General features: G+C 40.6%; 1 protein-coding gene across 3 annotated transcripts in view; it reads left to right on the forward strand.

The window, feature by feature from the left end:
* Nucleotides 1-18679, forward strand: part of LOC126075151 (secretory phospholipase A2 receptor-like) — a 96350-nt gene that overhangs the window by 14004 nt on the left and 63667 nt on the right. For all 3 annotated transcript variants that reach the window (XM_049882405.1, XM_049882404.1, XM_049882403.1), the window contains 3 exons: nucleotides 5399-5512; nucleotides 8236-8414; nucleotides 9076-9182. In XM_049882405.1, the coding sequence (XP_049738362.1) occupies nucleotides 5399-5512; nucleotides 8236-8414; nucleotides 9076-9182 (400 nt within the window). The remainder of the gene's footprint in view (nucleotides 1-5398; nucleotides 5513-8235; nucleotides 8415-9075; nucleotides 9183-18679) is intronic.

The following is an 18679-nucleotide window of genomic DNA, read 5'->3' on the forward strand; positions in this document are numbered from 1 at the left end:
ATGCCTCAGCAACTCAACCAAGTAAACTATTAGGTCCTTTTCTAACCTCTCAACTGAAACATTGAATGAAGAATCTGTGCTTAGTAGGCCCATACTGGTAAACACAGACTAATCCATCTTTATGTTCCTTGCACCGTTAACAGCCATTGCCACACATATTCCTCAGGTTTCTGCTTGTACATATTAGAAAAGTCAAGCAATTCTTTTAGAGTGTAGTGTACCTTCTCCTGGGTCACACTTTATACTTCACCTTTTGGATTTTGCTGGGATTTAAGGTCTAGAAACCAAAATGGGTGGTGAGGATGTGTTTTGAGAATGTTCAACATTTTCCTGTAAGGGATCTGCCTCAGGTGATATCCCAGGCAATGACTCAGACAAAGACTTTTCAGACACACCTGGGTTAATCTCATCAGATGGGGGTGGAGGCGCTAATGGTTTTATTGGGGAGGGTGGTTTAGCAGGCTAAAAAGGAGTAAACTCTTCAGATGGGAATGAGAGGGCTGGTTCTGTTGGCAGGAGTGATTCAATGGAATTAGGGGCTCAGGGTCCTCAGCTTCCTGATTATCTGTCCGTATATCCCAATCCCAAATTCCAGGATTTACCCCAATCCCAAGTTTCAGGATATCATTTCTTCCCAAGCAATGCCCTCACTTTAACTTCAGACAACTCTCAAGGCTGGCAATTGAGTTGGTGTAATTCAGCCACTGTTATGGTAAGACTGATTTGGTTGGTTTTTGTCAATGTCATGTCTATTACTACAAGAAATAAGGCTCTCCTTTAGGGCACAAGTGGAAACATAGAAGTCATTTATGTGGTGCTTGAGCTTTGACTCTGAAGCCCTGAGCTCATCTCTTTCTTTCACCACTTCGTCTAGTGAAAGTAAGACCAATCAACCAGCTTCCTTATACTTCTCATTATGACAAACTTGTAGAAAGGTATTAAACATGCTATTGCCTAGAACCTCTCCTCTCACCAATACCTGATCTTTTGGTGGTGATATTTTGTGTATTTCTATTGCCACTTCACTCCATGAACTAGCAGTGACCTCTTTGCCACTGGAGACCGTGGTGGCATAGTGGTTAAGCACTACAGCTGCTAACCAAAAGCTCGGCAGTTCGAATTTTCCAGGTGCTCCTTGGAAACTCTATGGGGCAGTTCTACTCTGTCTTGTAGGGTGGCTATGAGTCAGAATCGACTCCATGACAGTGGTTAGTGGGTAATTTTTGCTACTAGAAGCAGAGTCATCAACATCTTTAAAACTAACCAGACCTGAGAATCAATTTAGAAAACTCATCCTTACGATTTTGTTTCTCTAGAACCACTCTTGGTACCAAATATCTTAGGCTAAGTTTTGTAGAGAAGCAAAACCAATGAAGCACTGAGATAAATACATACATACACACTCACACACACACACACACACACATATATATATATATATATATATAGTTGTTGTTAAGTGCCGTCGAGTCAGTTCCAACTCATAGCGACCCTGTGCACACAGAACGAAACACTGCCCGGTCCCGTGCCATCCTTGCAATTGTTGTTATGCTTGAGCTCATTGTTGTAGCCACCGTGTCAATCCACCTTGTTGAGGGTCTTTCTCTTTTCCGCTGACCCTGTACTCTGCCAAGCATGATGTCCTGCTCCACGGACTGATCCCTCCTGACAACATGTCCAAAGTATCGCGATCCTTGCCTCTAAGGAGCATTCTGGCCGCACTTCTTCCAAGACAGGTTTGTTCGTTCTTTTGGCAGTCCATGGTATATTCAATATTCTTCACCAACACCACAATTCAAAGGCGTCAATTCTTCTTTGGTCTTCCTTATTCATTGTCCAGTTTTCACATGCATATGATGTGATTGAAAATACCATGGCTTGGATCAGGCACACCTTAGTCTTCAGGGTGACATCTTTGCTCTTCAACTCTTTGAAGAGGTCCTTTGCAGCAGATTTGCCCAATGCAATGTGTCTTTTGATTTCTTGCCTGCTGCTTCCATGGCTGTTGATTGTGGATCCAAGTAAAATGAAATCCTTGACAACGTCAACCTTTTCTCCGTTTATCATGATGTTGCTCATTGGTCCAGTTGTGAGGATTTTTGTTTTCTTTATGTTGAGATGTAATCCATACTGAAGGCTGTGGTCTTTGATCTTCATTAGTAAGTGCTTCAAGTCCTCTTCACTTTCAGCAAGCAAGGTTGTGTCATCTGCATAACGCATACACATATTATACACATACATAGAGGGATAGGGAGATTTATATCAAGGAAATGGCTTATATGGTTGTAGTTGCTGGAAGCCCCCAAGTCTGTGGGACAGGCTGGAGGCTTCTCTTGACTCATGTAGCTGCAGGGGTTGATAAGCCCAATATCCTGACCATGGATGCCTGAAGAATCCCAAGATTAGCAGGCAAGCTGCTAGGTCAAGTCCCAAGAACTGGACGTCACATGAACAGGAGCCATCTGCAGGATCAAGAACAAACAAAAGCCAGCCACCCTTGCCAGAAAGTTCACCTATATTGGATATAGGCCACACCCTCAAGGAAACTCTATTTCAACTGTTTGGCTACTCATAGCAGATCTTGTCATGGAGGCAATCACATTATATCAGATCTCATCAGGGAGGTAATTACATCACTATATGACTGCCAAACTACATCATAACTCCAAAGCACTGAGAATCATGGCCCAGCCAAGTTGACACACAACCTTAACAATCACAGAGCCCTTTGTTAAGTTAAGGAAGGTCCCTTCAATTCCTGATTTGCTGACAGTTGTCATGGATGAACATAAAATTTTTTTCACATAGTGTCTTAGTTATCTAGTGCTGCTATAACAGAAATACCACAAATGGATGATTTCACAAATAGAAATTTATTCTCTCATAGTTTTGGAGTCTAGAAGTCTGAATTCAGGGTGTCAGCTCCCAGGGAAGGCTTTCTTGTCAGTTCTGGGGGAAGCTTCTTGACAGCAATCTTTCCCTGGTATAGGAGCTTCTTGGGGGAGGGATCCCAAGCTCAAGGAATACTCTCTGCTCCCAGTGCTTTTTTCTTGGTGGATTGAGGTTCCTCTTCCCTTCTGCTAGATTTTGACTAGATTCTGCTAGCCAAAAAAGATTGACTCAAGTTACAACCTAATCCTGTAGATTGAATCCTACCTCATTAACATAACTGCCCCTAATCTTGCATCATTAACATCATAGAGGTTAAGATTTATGACACAAAGGATAATCACATCAGATCGAAACATGCTGAACAACCACACAATACTGAGAATCATGGCCTTGCCAAGCTGACATACATTTTTGGGGACACAATTCAATCCATAACATTCTACCCTCTGACCCCCCAAAATTCATGTCCTTGCCACATGTAAAACACATTCACCCCATCATATCATCCCAGAAGTCTTAAATCAACTCCAAGTCTGAATTCCAAAAACTCCTCTTCATCTGTGAAATCTAGAATACAAGTTATCTGCTTCCAAAATACAATGGAGGAACAGACCCAAGGTAGGTATTTCCATTACAAATGGGAAAAATTGGAGGGAAAGAAGGGATAACAGGCACCAAGCAAGTCAGCAGGATACATTACTTCTCAAGTCTTGAAAATAATCCTCTGTTTTCTGAGAACATTTAGGCAATGACCCTGCCCTTCAGACTCTGGATGTTGGTCACACTCTTCAGATTCTGGGTGGAGACCCCCGGCCCTGGGCTTCAGCTCCATTTTCTAGACCCACTGGAACAGCAACTCTGCTCCCTTGAATTTGGGCTGCCCCATTCCCCTAGTCTGTCTGAGTGGTGACCCTACCCCTTCGGCTCCCTCCAGGCCCCATTCTTCTGCCCCTTTGGCATGGCAGCTCTGCCCCCTCAGTTTTGGGCAGCAGATCTGGCTTTATCATGCTGGCACTTTAAAACTCTTCCAGCCTCTACCCATTACAAATTCCAAAATCATTTCCACATTCTACATTTCTGTTATAGCAGCACCCCATTCCTGGTACCAAATTCTGTCTTAGTTATCTAGTACTGTTATAACAGAAGTACCTCAAGTGGATGGCTTTAACAAACAGAAATTTATTCTCTCACAGTTTAGGAGATGAGATGTCTGAATTCAGGGTGCCAGCTCCCAGAGAAATCTTTCTCTTTGTGTCAGTTCTGGGGGAAGGTCCTTGTCATCAATCTTCAATCTTCCCCTGGTCTAGGAGCTTCTCAGTGCAGGGACCCTGGGTCCAAAGGATGCACTGTGTTCCTGGAGTGTCTTTCTCGGTGATATGAAGTCCCACTTCCTTTCGGCTTGATTCTCTGTTTTATATCTCAAAAGAGATTGACTCCTTGTAAAAAGATCAGATTTAATGGCCTGACTGAAACTAGAGGGACCCTGGAGGTCATGGTCCCTGGACCCCTTGTTAGCCCAAGACTGGAACCATTCCCGAAGCCAACTCTTCAAACAGGGATTGGACTGGACTATAAGACAGAAATGATACTCATGAGGAGTGAGCTTCTTGGCTGAGGTAGACACGTGAGTCTATGTGGGCAACTCCTGTCTGGAGGCGAGATGTGGGGGGGACAGGAGCTGGTTGAATGGACACGGGGAGTATGGGGTGGAGAGGAGGAGCCTGCTGTCTCGTTAGGGGGAGAGCAGCTAGGACTACATAGCAAGGCGTGCATAAGTTTTTGTATGAAAGACTGACTTGATTTGTAAACTTTCACTTAAAGCACAATTAAAAAAAAAAGAAAGAGATCTACTCAAGATACAACCACTACACCACCAGGGTTTCCAGGATACAACTAATCTTGTAATTGAGTCTTGCTTCATAACATAACTTCCTCTAATTCTGCCTCATTAACATCATAGAGGTTGGGGTTTATAACACACAGGATAATCACAACAGATCAAAAAAGGGTGGACAACCACACAATACTGGGAATCATGGCCTAGCCAAGTTGACATACATTTTTGGTGGACACAATTCAATCCATAACACATGCTTTTTCTGCATTTATTAAGAAGATCATGTTTTTATTCTCTCATTCTGTTGGTGTACTGAATTACACTTGATTAATTTTCTAATGATTCCCTCAATATGTCTAATCAGGTCTCAAAATTATGGAGGTAAATCTGGATTATTTATATGTTTCATTTTCATCCGAATTTTTTCTCTTCACTTTTTGTTTTTTGGTCTCTCATTAACTCTTATTCCAACAGTTCAAGAAGAGGCCCTTATCTCTAGTCCTCTTTGGGCCATGGCTGTTCTTTATGGAGCAAGACTTTACATGAAAGACATTGGCAGTAGGTCCAATGGCAACTGAGGTCCAGTTGAGCTTAGAGGTTAATTCTCTGGTAACCTCAGATATTTTTTTTTCTCCCTAAACCCTTTATAATGACATTTGTGTTTTACAGGTAGAAGAAGATGGCAAACAAGTACATTGCCTGTAACCTTTGCCCAAATTTTGTGTTGCCTCCTCATTATATTCCTAACCTCAACTGTTTTTGCACTTTCTGTTATCATAGCAGGTAAGTTACTTATTCTCCAAATTTTACGATGTTCTCTACACATTTATATTATCAGCACATATTTATTGAGCTCCATTATGTGCCAGTCACTCTGTGAAGTGCTTGAGATATTTCAATGAACAAAACACACAAAATTCTTTGTTCATAGACTTGCACCCTAGCAGAAAAACTCACAAGTAATAAACTTAATAAAGACGCATATAGGTGGAACAGTTTGCAGTATACGTAGGTTGGCCAATATAGCAAAGCCCTTGAGAAATCTTGGAGGAGATGAAGGAGTTAGCCATGTAGCTACCTGGTGAAAGCATTCCAGGCAGAGAGAACCAGTAAAGAAAAAGCCCTAAGGAGGAATCTACCTGGCTTATTTGAGAAACAACAATGAAGCTGATTTAGCACAAGTATACTGAGGAAAAAGAAGAGTAATAAGATAGGGTGCTGGAGAGGTGACAGGCATATGTAGGTCATTTAAAGACTTTGGTTTTTTTTTTTTCCCCAATCTCTAGGTGCAATGAGGAAGTTTAGGGGGTTTTAGGAGAGGAGTGGTATGATCTGACTTTCATTTTTGAGAACCATTTTGACTGCTATAGTGAGAGTAGACTGTTAGGAGTCAAGGGTAGAAGCAGGGAGATCTATTAGGGCACTCTTGTACTCCAGGTAAGAGATGAGAATGGCTTGGATCAGGTGAAACCAACAGTGGAGCTTGGGGAGGGTGGCCAGACTCTGGATATTTTGAAAATTGAACCGACTGCATTTCATAACATATCAGAGATGAAGTTTGAGAAAGAGGAGTGAAAGATGACTTTAAGGCTTTCCCCCCAAGCAGTAGCAAGAATACAGTTGCCATCTACTGGTAGGAGAAATGCTGTGGGTGGAGGAGGTTTGTGGGAAGATCAGGAGTTCCATCTGTGGACCTATTCTCTGACATGCTTTAATCCAAATTATCGTTTGATTAAATAAGTAGTCAGGTGAGACCTTGTCTTAGGCTGGGTCCTCTAGAGAAAAAAAAACAGTAAAGCGTATAAATATATATATACAGACAGATTTATACCAAAGAAACAGCTCACACAATTGTAGAGGCTGAAACATCCCAAGGCTGTGGATTAGGGTAGAGGCTTCTCCCAATTCATGTAGCTGCAGGGGCTGGCGAACCCAAGATCACCAGGTCAGAAAGCAGGGCTTTTGCCCACGGGCTGTGAATATGGATGAATTCCAAGACTGACAGGCAAGACCAAAAGGCTTCTCTTGATGTACTTAGCTGCAGAGACTGGCGAACCCAAGGCCGAAGAGCAAGGCTTGCCTCACAAGACTGTGAAGATCTATGAATCCCAGATAAACTGAGAGTTTAAGTTCCAGGAACCAGAGGTCAGATGAACAGGAGGCAGCCGCAACATCTGCTTATATTCGGAAGCAGGCCACACTCCTAAGGAAACTCCCTTTCACCTGATTGGCTACTGACAGTAGATCCCATCATGGGAGTGATCAAGTGCAAACACTTAGAATCATGGCCCAGCCAAGTTGATACACAATCTTAACCATCACAGACCTCTACTTGAAATGTTTTAGGTATATCCTTTGTAGCCTTAAGAATTTTATCAGCTACTTAAGCTTGACTGAGAATGCATAAAAGGAAAGAGAACTATATGCTTTGAAAAATTACTAGTCCTTTGTATATAGAGACAGTAGATCTTTAGTGCTTGACACACTTAAGAACAGTCCAGGAAGAGATGTTAGGGGAGGAAAGGTGAGATTATAAAACAAAAATTTCTGTTCTCCCCATGGCCTAGACTCTGAAATATTACTTATTTCATAACATATGACCAAACCATAAAACCAAACCCATTGTCATCGTGTTGATTCTGACCCACAGTGACACTAGAGGACAGAGGAGAACTGCCCCATAGCATTTCCAAGGAGCAGCTGGTGGATTTGAACTGCTAACCTCTTGGTTAGCAGCCATATCACTTAACAACTGCACCACCAGGCTCCCAGAACATATGACAAGTGTCAAAATATTTCTTATATATAAAAAAATTTTTTTTTTTTTATATTTCATATACCAGTACAAGTTGTTTTCAATTCTGCCTCATTATGACCCCATGTGGATCAGAGCAGAATTGTGCTTCATAGGGCTTTTGAAGGCTGATTTTTCAGAAGTAGATTGCCAGGCCTTTCTTCTGAGGTGCCTCTGGGTAGACTTGAAACTTCAACCTTTCAGTTAGCAGCAGAGTGGATTAACCATTTTCAACCACTCAAGGACTCCATATTTAACAGAAATACACATAAAATGGAAAAATCCCAGAAAGCCTTAAACTGTATTTTTGGTACAAAAAACAATGTTTTATTTGTGTTACATCCACTGGGGGTTTTTGGAGCTCCCAAGAAATACAGCATAGTAAAATCCGGGAGAGGAAAGGGGTTTGCCTTTTTTTTTTTTTTGCCAAGTGGAAGAAGGGCTAATATGAAGGAAGATGTGGGAAAAGAAAATCTATATGATGTTACAAAAAAGCCTGTGCTAATGAACTGCTTGGAATGTTAGGTGCACGGGTTCCCAGCTTGAAGACCATTGGACTGAAGACTACTGTGCTTAGGCTAAGACCCTTAGTGGTGAGTTAGGAGAATAGCAATCAAATTCAAAATTGACTTCGGGACAGGAAGTGGGTAAACTGATAAAAGAGATTTTAACATTTATTTATTATAATGCATTGTGATTGTCTAACTCTTAGGGAGAAAACAAGAGAATGTCTTAGAGTTCTCTATGTGTGCTGCCTGCCCAGAAACCTGGATTGGATTTAAAGGGAAGTGTTATTATTTTTCTGAGGAGACAAGGAATTGGACATTCAGTCAGACCTTCTGTGCCTCAGTGGAAGCTAGTCTTGCTCAGTTTGAAATCCCAGAGGAACTGGTAAGAGTTGTTTTTGGATCCTGTTCTCTGTTGAATACTTAGCCCTCGGAGGGTCTGGACTGAAGAGGGTAATAGCTGAATGATACGAAACAGAAGGATTCCTGTCCAGGCAGACTTTAGGGTGAGGGATACACCTTTGGGTCTGATGTTTGTTGAGGCTATATTCATGCCAGGAACCCTGTGAGGCATTTTAGATACATTCATTTAATTCTTATAGCTAACCTGTGGACTAGATGTACTTATTAGTTGTATTTTTACTGTTTCACTAATAAATGTAACTAAATATAACAAATTGTATAATTTATCATTCAAATTGGGACATTTTGGGCAATGAAATAGGGCACTATGAAATATTATCCAGTAACAACAGGCATAAATAAAATGAGACTTTCCCAGGCAAATTGGGGTGTGTGGTCACTTTTATGGAAACCCTGGTGGCATAGTGGTTAAGTGCTATGGCTGCTAACCAAGAGACTGGCAGTTCAAACCCGCTAGGTGCTCCTTGGAAACTCTATGGGGTAGTTCTACTCTGTTCTATAGGGTTGCTATGAGCCTGAATTGACGGCAGTGGGTTTTTGGGTCACTTTAAATAAAGTAACTAATAAAGATCAGGTATTATGAGAAAAAGAGACAAATGTTTTCACTTTGTGTTTTATAATAGATTTTCCTGAAAAGATACAAAGGTCCTTCTGACCATTGGATTGGCCTTAGCAGAGAATCGTTGCGTCACACCTGGAAATGGACAGATGGCACCGAAAATAATAACTCGTACGTTTTGAGACTTCTCTTCCTTCTACTATGTTAATGTGTGGTTGTGTATGTGAGTTGTGTTTAGGAGACAAAAGTTTAATGCCATTTAAATCTCACTGCAGTATGAGGTAAGGCAGTACAGATTCTTTGCTCTTCCATTTACTAGCTGCTGCTCTGGGTAAACATTACTTATTTTGATTATAGTTGAAATCTTTAATGTGATGATGGCATTTGATAAAGTTCTTGCCCTCATCCACTGACCGAAAACTTTTCTTTGCTGAAACCCCTATTTGGAATGTACAGACAACAAGTGATGCACATCAAGCTTTTAAAAATTCCAGGGAGCCACTGAAGAACTGCTATCAATAACTGTTAAGTCCGCTCTTCCAGCTGCTGTGTCCATTCAGAAAAGGAAGATCTCTACAGAACCCATAAAGATTTTCCTAAATTTTTATCGCCAGAAGAAACCTAGTGACAGTTCCTTGCATGATGAATAATTCAGAGGGATATTTTGAATGTAACCATTTTATTGAAGATATGTTGTGGGGGTCCAATCATCTCCATCAATCCAAGTTAAGACCTTTTAGGAATTTACCAGCAAGTAAAATTTTTTATTTTCACACATTTATGAAGTAATTCAGGGGAAGACTGAAAATAATCTCCACTGATGGCTACACATGGTAGCAGTCCATCTGGGCACGATGGTAAACACCTAAATGAATACCTAAACAACAACATACCTGGGTATGTTATGGATGAATGATAAGTTGTGATATTGAGGCAGGGACCTTGAAAATGTAAAAGGAACTAAACAGAGAAATGGCATGAGATATTAAGGAGGCATATGAATGACAGGCTTTTGTTCCTGTTTTATTGGGATAAAAAAAAAATCTAGAGGGGGAGTTTCTGAAGATTATAGTGGAGGAGCCAATGCAGATGTCCAACCTATTAATAGTTAATATTTTTGTGTTTGGCTTTAGGTTTACCATCAAAGGAGTTGGAGAATGTGCCTACCTGAATGACAATGGTGTCAGTAGTGCGAGGGCCTATACAGAGAGGAAATGGATTTGTAGCAAGCAAAACGGTTATCCCCAAAGATGCCAAATTGATTCAAGATGTAAATAGAGAATTATCCAAAGCACAGGAGACCGATGCATTGTAAATTGCTATGTACAGTTGCTGATCCATTTTTATGGTCTACCAAAAATACTACCAACCTGTATTCATAATATCTATTGACACAAAGGATACAAACTGTATAGTGTAGTGGTTATCATGTTCACTTCACAAAGGATACAAACTATCACAAAGAGCCTACTGCCACTGAGTCTATTCTAACTCATAGCGACCTTATAGGACAGAGAACTGCCCCATAGGGTTTCCAAGGAGCAGCTGGGGGATTCGAACTGCGGAACTTTTGGTTAGCAGCCAAGCTCTTAACCACTGTGCCCCCAGAGCTGCACAAACTATCATAGCCTGGTATAATACAGGGATTTTGAATAGCATGATTCTCAATTAATTGTTTTGATGAGTTGATGAGTTGGAATTCACTTGATGGCAATGGGCAAAGAGTTTTGATGTGTCAATACTTTTAATTTGATCACGGGGTATAAGAAATATCAGCAAACTTTACCTTTATGACCAGATACAAAACTTACTAAAATGTCTTTTCCAAACAGACAGTCCTTGCTTTGCACACATGAAGCCATAAGAATGACCTTGCTAGCTGAAGCCATGTAAAAAGATATTAGTAATCAATGAGAAAAATTGATTGTTCTGTGACCTTCAAAAATTTTTGTGAACACATTCAAAACTTTTTTATTGTCAGAAATATAGAGAGGAATTTAAAAAATGCTAAAATGATATTTATTTAGTATATCTTATTTTAAAACATTAGAAACACAGAATTTACGTGTTTTCTTTCTTGGTTAAAAAAACAAACAACTTATTGAAAATAGTTTGAACAGTGCTCACCTTCTTTTCATAGTACAACTAATTATACAGAATGAACATCTTTGGTGAGTTGTCATAGCACTTTCTAGGCTTGAATCAGCTTCCAACATTTTCTCTTTGTGCTTTCCATGTTGTGAAATATCTATGAGAATTCCTGTGAAATAGTTTCTGGAATCTCTTCCTCAGGAACATCTTCATCCTTTTCGTCACGACCACTTTACTCATTTATGTCAATAGTTTGCCTTCACTAAGTTCTTATGGCTGCATATCTAGAGCCTCCCAATGGCAGCAATACCAGTGTTCTCACAATCAGCTGTTTCTCCTATAATTCCATTTACGCTTGATTCACATTTCACTTCCTGCATTATCACTCTTCGTTACTCTGCTGCACTGTCATTTCTTTTTGGCCAATCTCCTCTTTGGGGTATCCATTTTTGTAAAATGACACATGAGTTAATAAATAAGCAACAAGGAGGCAACACAACTACATGCTTTGCTGTCTGTGCATGAGATGGAAAAACAGATGTGCAGTGACCAGTCACTGACAGACTTTGAAACAAGTGCTGCATTGGCCACTATCATGATGAGCATCTCTTGTTTGTGTAGAGATATGTGGACTGAAGAGCTATCAGGGAAGTGTATACTCATGCAATTATTCAGTTAATTGCACAGTTAATATACTCTGGTACTGAAATTTGAACTGTGTTGTCAGGTGGTAATTGGAATATATGCACATCAGAACTGTACAAAGTGAGGACTGTCTCTTTAAAACATGGATTCCTCATGCCTAAGGCAAATACCGTTCTCTCTTTTACCCTTTATTGGATTTAAATCCTTGAGTTTATTCCAGAATAAGTCAAGGACAGTTAACAATTTGAATTATTTAAGCATTCAATACCTAATTGCACCACTGTTTATATGCTAATAAGTTTTAAAAAGAAAATATTTAAAATTTTATGGCATCAGCTACACTGTACTGACGAATCCCAATAAGGATGAAATAGCAGTTTATAATATATCTCCTCACTAATATGCTTCCATTGCTCTTACTTTATTGACAGATGATCAGTTTCTTCTTGTAATTCTGAAATTTTTGCTGCGTATATTTTGAGATTATGTTATTAACCAGAAAAAAAATTTTTTTTACTGTGTTGTTAGTTGCATATAAACATATTTCATAAAAATTAAATCTTTTTCCAGTAAATAGTAACCTTACTTAACTCTAATAATGTTTTCTGCCTTAAAATTCATTTTATGTCAAGCTTTCTAACAGGCAGGAACAAAGTCTAGTTCGCATCTGTATCCTAAGAGCCTACCACAGTGTCTCAAATACAGATATGCTCAAAACATATTTGTGGAATGAAAGAATGTGCTCATAGCTATAAGACTCTGCCTTATTTCCTTGGTTTCTGTTTACTTTTTCACAAAGAAATCTAAATTTCTACAGAAATCTAGGAACTAAAAAGCAAGATTTTTTTTTTTTTAATTTTTATCGTGCTCTAAGTGAGTTTACAAACGAAGTCAGTCTCTCATACAAAAACATATATACCCCTTGTTATATACTCCTAGTTACTCTCCCTCTGATGAGACAGCACCCTCCTTCCCTTCACTCTCTATTTTCGTGTCCATTTGGCCAGCTTCTGGCCCCCTCTGCCCTCTCATTTTTCTCCAGACAGGAGCTACCCACATAGTCTCGTGTGCCCACTTAATCTAAGAAGCTCAGTCTTCACCAGTATCATTTCCTATCCCATGGTCCAGTCCAATCCCTGTCTGAAGAGTTGGCTTTAGGAATGCTTCCTATCTTGGGCTAACAGAAGGCTTGGGGACCATGACCTCCGAGGTCCTTCTAGTCTCAGTCAGACCATTAAGCCTGGTCTTTTTTTTTTAGTTTTTATTGTGCTTTAAGTGAAAGTTTACACATCAAGTCAGTCTCTCAGACAAAACCTTGTATACACCTTGCTATATACTTCTGGTTGCTCTCCCGCTGATGAGACAGCATATTCTTTCTCTCCACCTTGTGTTTCCGTGTCCGTTCAGCGAGCTTCTGTCCCCATCAGCCTTCACACCTCCCCTCCAGACAGGAGCTGCCCGGATAGTCTCATGTGTCTACTTGATCAAGAAGGCCACTCCTCACCAGCATCATTTTCTGTCTTGTAGCCCCGTCCAATCCCTGTCTGAAGAGTTGGCTTCGAGAATGTTTTCTGTCTTGGGCTAACAGAAGGTCTGAGGACCATGACCTCTGGGATCCCTCTGGTCTAAGTCAGGCCCTTAAGTCTGGTCTTTTTGCTAGAATTTGGGGTCTGCATCCCACTGCTCTCCTGCTCGTTCAGGGATTCTCTGTTGTGTTTCCTGTCATGGCTGTCATCAGTTGTAGCCAGGCACCATCTAGTTCTTCAGGTAGTCTTTGATTTGTGTGGCCCATTTTGACTCTTGGGCTCATACTTACCTTGTGTCTTTGGTGTTCTTCATTCTCCTTTGCTCCAGGTGGGTTGAGACCAATTGTTGCATCTTAGATTGCCCCTTGCTAACGTTTAAGACCCCAAATGCCACTCTCCAAAATGGGATGCAGAATATTTTCTTAATAGTTTTTATTATGTCAATTGACCTAGACGTTCCCTGAAACCGTGGTCCCCCCACACCAGCCCCTGCTATTCCGGCCTTCAAAGCATTCGGTTTATTCAGGAAACTTCTTTGCTTTTGGTATAGTCTAGTTGCGCTGAACACTCTTGTATAGTGTGTTGTCCATCCCTTCACCTAAATTAGTTTTCGTCTCCTATCTAATTAGTGAGTCCCCCCTCCCTCCCCCCTCTCGTAACCATCAAATAATATTTTCTTCTCTGTTTAGACTATTTCTTGAGTTCTTATAATAGTGGTCTCATACAATATTTGTACTTTTAAGAAGCAAGATTTTATATTGATAAACTCTGTTAAGTATGTGACTAATTCATAAATAAAAGTTGAAACAAACAGTGACCCTAACTGACCTACTAGTCTTTTACAAACTAGCTTCCAAACCGTGTACCTAAAGCATGGACTCCGTTACTTACCAGCTGTGACCCTGGAAAATTACATAACCCCTTAAGTAGAGTTTCCTCTCATGAAAAATGAATATAATAATATCAGCTTCACTGGCTAGTTGTAAGATTCAAGTGAGATCAAACATGAAAATCTCTTGCCACTGTGTCTGACTCATAGCAAATACTTAAAAACATTGTTATTGCTGAGTGGAAATAAAAGTAAAAATAACAGCAGTCATCCTGCCACTAGGGTGGAAACTTCTACAGTGTTGTTAAAAATTCATTCTGGTGTTTGTGCTCCCAGAGCTGTGTTAATTTGTTATGCTTCTGTGGAAATCCCCACTGGCTGAACTATGACTCACATGTGGGAAGTGTTCCTTCTTCGGAATAAGCCTGCAATAACATATACGACAGGCAATCTACACACTTTGGAACACCCATTCTTACAGTTTCAATATATCTCGATTCATTTTTCACACTGCAGCCAAAGTGATGATTCTAAGCCAAAATATGATCAGGCCACTCCCTTGCACACAATCTTTCAGTTTTTTCTCCTTTACCCTCAGTCTAAAACCCAAACTTTTAATCAAGGTCTTGTAGTATAATTATGCCACTGCTTTCTTTCCATCTTCTGCCAGTCTTTGTCTTCATAGTTCCTAAGCCCCAGACTTGACACTAAAACCAAAAACTAGCATAAGAAATAATATGCATAGTAAGTTTCCTGCTAGTGTACGGCATCCAAGCTCGTGGAAGGGTCCCAGAAGTTTCACCTTTTGGTTAGCACCCGAGCTCTTAACTACTGTGCCACCAAGGCTTTATAATGAGGCTTAGATTGGGGGAAATAACCAATCAATGAGAACACAGGGAATGCAAAATAGAATCTAATCTAAGGATCAGAAAACATATCCATGGAAGGTGATAATCAAACTAAGACTGAGGATGAGCAGACCAAACTTTTCTGTGGTTGCAGCTCTCTTTACCCAGTCATCATGCCCAAAGTTGATCTCCTCTGTCAAAGAGTGTTTTGGAGCTCTTTGACAGCTGCAACCACAGTGATTACATAAGTTCTGTTTAAACACATGTGAAGTCAGCTGTCATTGTACGAATGTTCTGATTATGAAATGAATAAACAAGAAATAGTTTTAATGTTTGCTCAGTGGAAGTGGAGATAAAATGTATGTACAGTGGGTGTTTCTCAACATGTGAAATGGATTTAGTGCTAGGATTAAAATCTTTTTTTTATGCATGAAGTTTCATTTTGCAAATCTGATGCTATCCCTGTCAGAACCTGCATTCTAGTGTCTTTCAGGATACAAAGTATGGTAACCAGATAGGGCAGAGAAACCTCTAGAACAGAAGTAATCAAAGAATAGGAGCAGAGCAAGAAAAGAACAAACTTGAATAAAATGGAAAAGGAGAGAAGCCAGGGCAAAAGAAGTAAAAAACAAAGAGAGATATTCGATTTATTGCAACAGGAAATCAGATGGAGAAAAGAAAGCCAAGACTTTAGGTCAGGACAAGAAGATGTAGACTCATCTCTCCCTGATCCTCACCCAGAAACAACACAAGAAACAATGGGGTGGGGGTGGGGGTTGGCAGGTAGGGCGGAGGAGGGGAGGAGGGGCTTTGAATGGTGTTAAGAGAGAGGTGGGAATCCGTGGGTGGTGTACACAGTTAACACGCTTGGCTTCTAACAAAAAGTTTGGAGGCTAGAGTCCACCTAAAGGTGCCTCAGAAGAAAGGCCTGATGATCTACTTTTGAAAAATCTGCCACTGAAAAGCCTGCGGAACACAGTTCTACTCTAACACACAGGGTCTCCATGAGTCAGAGTTGAATCAATGGCAACTGGCTTTCAAGGGCAAGGTGAGCTGGTTTGTAACCCCAAGACTGAAAGACTAGCACAGAGGCAGGGTGTCCTGTGCCTCCTCCAACCCCCACCACACCCAAGAGAAGAAGGGTATGGTCCACTCCCAGTGTTTCCCGATCCCAACCTAGTAATAAAAGGCAGCCCAGATAGACTCATTTCTTCCCCTGACTGATGGGAGTCTCATTGACAACACCAGGCAAACCCCACAGTACCAGTCAAGGGAATCTGTTAGAAGTACCGTTGTCAGTAAGTGGCCAGGGGAAGTACTCTTTTCCCTCTCAGGCCTTCTTCTCTCACCTGGAGATATGACATATTCAAAGAAACCAGCAAGGAAGACACTGCCACAAGAAGCACATGGCCCGTGTGCTCTGTGGGCTGTCTCCAAGTGCTGGAGACTCCCTTTTGCTACAGTCAGCGTGCAGACCAGAATGGAAAAATCTCCTTCTGCCCTTTTAAGAAGCATCAGTAAAGACCAGGGGACCAGGGCCTCAGTGGAACCAGATAAACCAAAATAACAGTACAAACCTCTGAAAATTGGTGTTATTGGAACTGCAGCCCACAAAAATAAGTCAGTGCTTGCATGCTAAACCTAAACAGGGTGACTGCCTGCTAAAATAAAAAATGTAAATAAGAACCAGAGACTTCAAACATAATCGCCCAAATGTCAAGGATACAATAGAAAATAACCCTTCATACCAAGAACCAGGAAAACCACATCTTGATTAAAAACTCTCAGGAAACTAGGAATAGAGGGCAACTAGCTCAAGTCCATGAAGAACATCTACAAATAAACCTACATGTAACCTCACACTTTAGGATAAATACTTTCCCCATAATATCAGGAAGAGGCAATAATGTTCTCTCTCACCACTAGTATTTTACATCATACTAGAAGTTCTAGCCTGTGCAATATTTGTTGTTGTTAAGGTGCAGTCAAGTCGATTTCCACTCGTGGCGACCCCATGTGATAGTGGAGAACTGCCCTATAGAGTTTTGTAGGCTGTAATCTCAATGGGAGCAGATCAGCAGGTCTTTCTTCATGGAACCACTGTGTGGGTTTGAGTCACCTACCTTTCGGTTAGCAGCTGAGTCCTGGGCAGTAACACACTTCCTTTTCTCAAAAGGACCCCACATTTTATTTAATGCTCTACCATCAATGTCTTGAAAATTTTATTAATTTTTGAAAAAGGTGCTCTACATTTTTATTTTGCAATTCTATGTACCTAGAAAGTGGGAGTGTGAGTGAGTGTGTGTGTGTGTGTGTGTGTGTGTGGTGGGGGAAGGGGAATTAGAAAGTGGACATCTTTGGGGGGACATTATTCTGCTTACAATATATGCTTAAACAAGTAGCAAGCTAGAGAAATGGTATTTGGATTAGGCTCATTTAGCTCCAAAGGGTGTGTTCTTTCATGTTACAGTATACTGCCTTTTACATCCCTATTACATTGAATATCTTTATCATTTTTCCTGTTGCTAAAGGCAAAGAGCCCCAAGAGAAGTAGGACAAAGTTCAGCTGGAAGGAAATCATTGCCATGAGTTTTTACTGTTTTCTATAACTTTGTATCAGTCTGGTGTTCTAATAAAATAAGATCAGATTACTTTTATATTCGTCAGTTGAGATAGTCTCTGCTCTTGAGTAATAAAGGGGGAAAAACCGAAAACTTACTGGGGCTTCTTGTTTCCTTCTACATCAAATTATTCATCAATTCTGTCTCCTAATAACCCCAATTTAAATAATCTTTTTTTTTTGGAAAAGAAGCAAATCCCCTTACTAAGCGAAATTAAAATCAGTGTACTTCTGTGTTTTCTTACCTACCATCATGGTAACTCTCCAGGGGTCATGTAAATATACATAATTGTGTCATATATGGTATCAGCTATGGGACACAGGGTTGCAAAAGAAAGTAATCAGAGTTATACAGCTTAACCAAAAAAACCAAACCCGTTGCTGTTGAGTCAATTCCAACTCACAGCAACTCTTTGGACAGAGAACTGCCCCAGATGGTGCCCAAGGAGCACCTGTGGATTTCAACCTTTTGATCAGCAGTTGTAGCTCTTAATCACTATACCACCTGGGTTTCCAGTACAGCTTAGAGGTTGTAAAGTTTACATAGTTTAACATAGGTCTTTATTACAACTGGAAGCTTTTTCACTTTTTTCATTTCATAATTTGTGTTCAAGCCATCTTAAATTACAGGTGGTTTCCCAAATGCTATATAGTCTCTTTTCTCTAGGCCTAATCAAATGCAAGGAACTCTGGTGGAGTGGTGGTTAAGCGCTGTCTATTAACCGAAAGGTGGGTGGTTCGAACACACCAGCCCCTCCATGGGAGGAAGATGTGGCAGTCTGCTTTCGTAAAGATTTGCAGCCTTGGAAACCCTATGGGGCAGTTGTTCTATCCTAAAGTGTCACTATGAGTCAGAATCGACTGAATGGCAATGGGTGGTTTAATCAAATGCAGGGGTCCTAGTGGCACAATGGTTAAGTGCTCGGCAGTTAACTGAAAGGTCAGAGGTTTGAACCCACCAGCCACTCAGCGGGAGAATGATCTGGCAGTCTGTGTCCATGAAAATTACAGCCTCGGAAACCCTATGGGGCACTTCCATTCTGTCCTATAGAGTTTATAGAGTTGCCATGAGTCAGAATCAACTTTGCTACAATGGGTTTTTTTTTTTT

The sequence above is a fragment of the Elephas maximus genome, chromosome 4 (genome assembly GCF_024166365.1).
Source record: "Elephas maximus indicus isolate mEleMax1 chromosome 4, mEleMax1 primary haplotype, whole genome shotgun sequence".
Classification (NCBI taxonomy): domain Eukaryota; kingdom Metazoa; phylum Chordata; class Mammalia; order Proboscidea; family Elephantidae; genus Elephas; species Elephas maximus.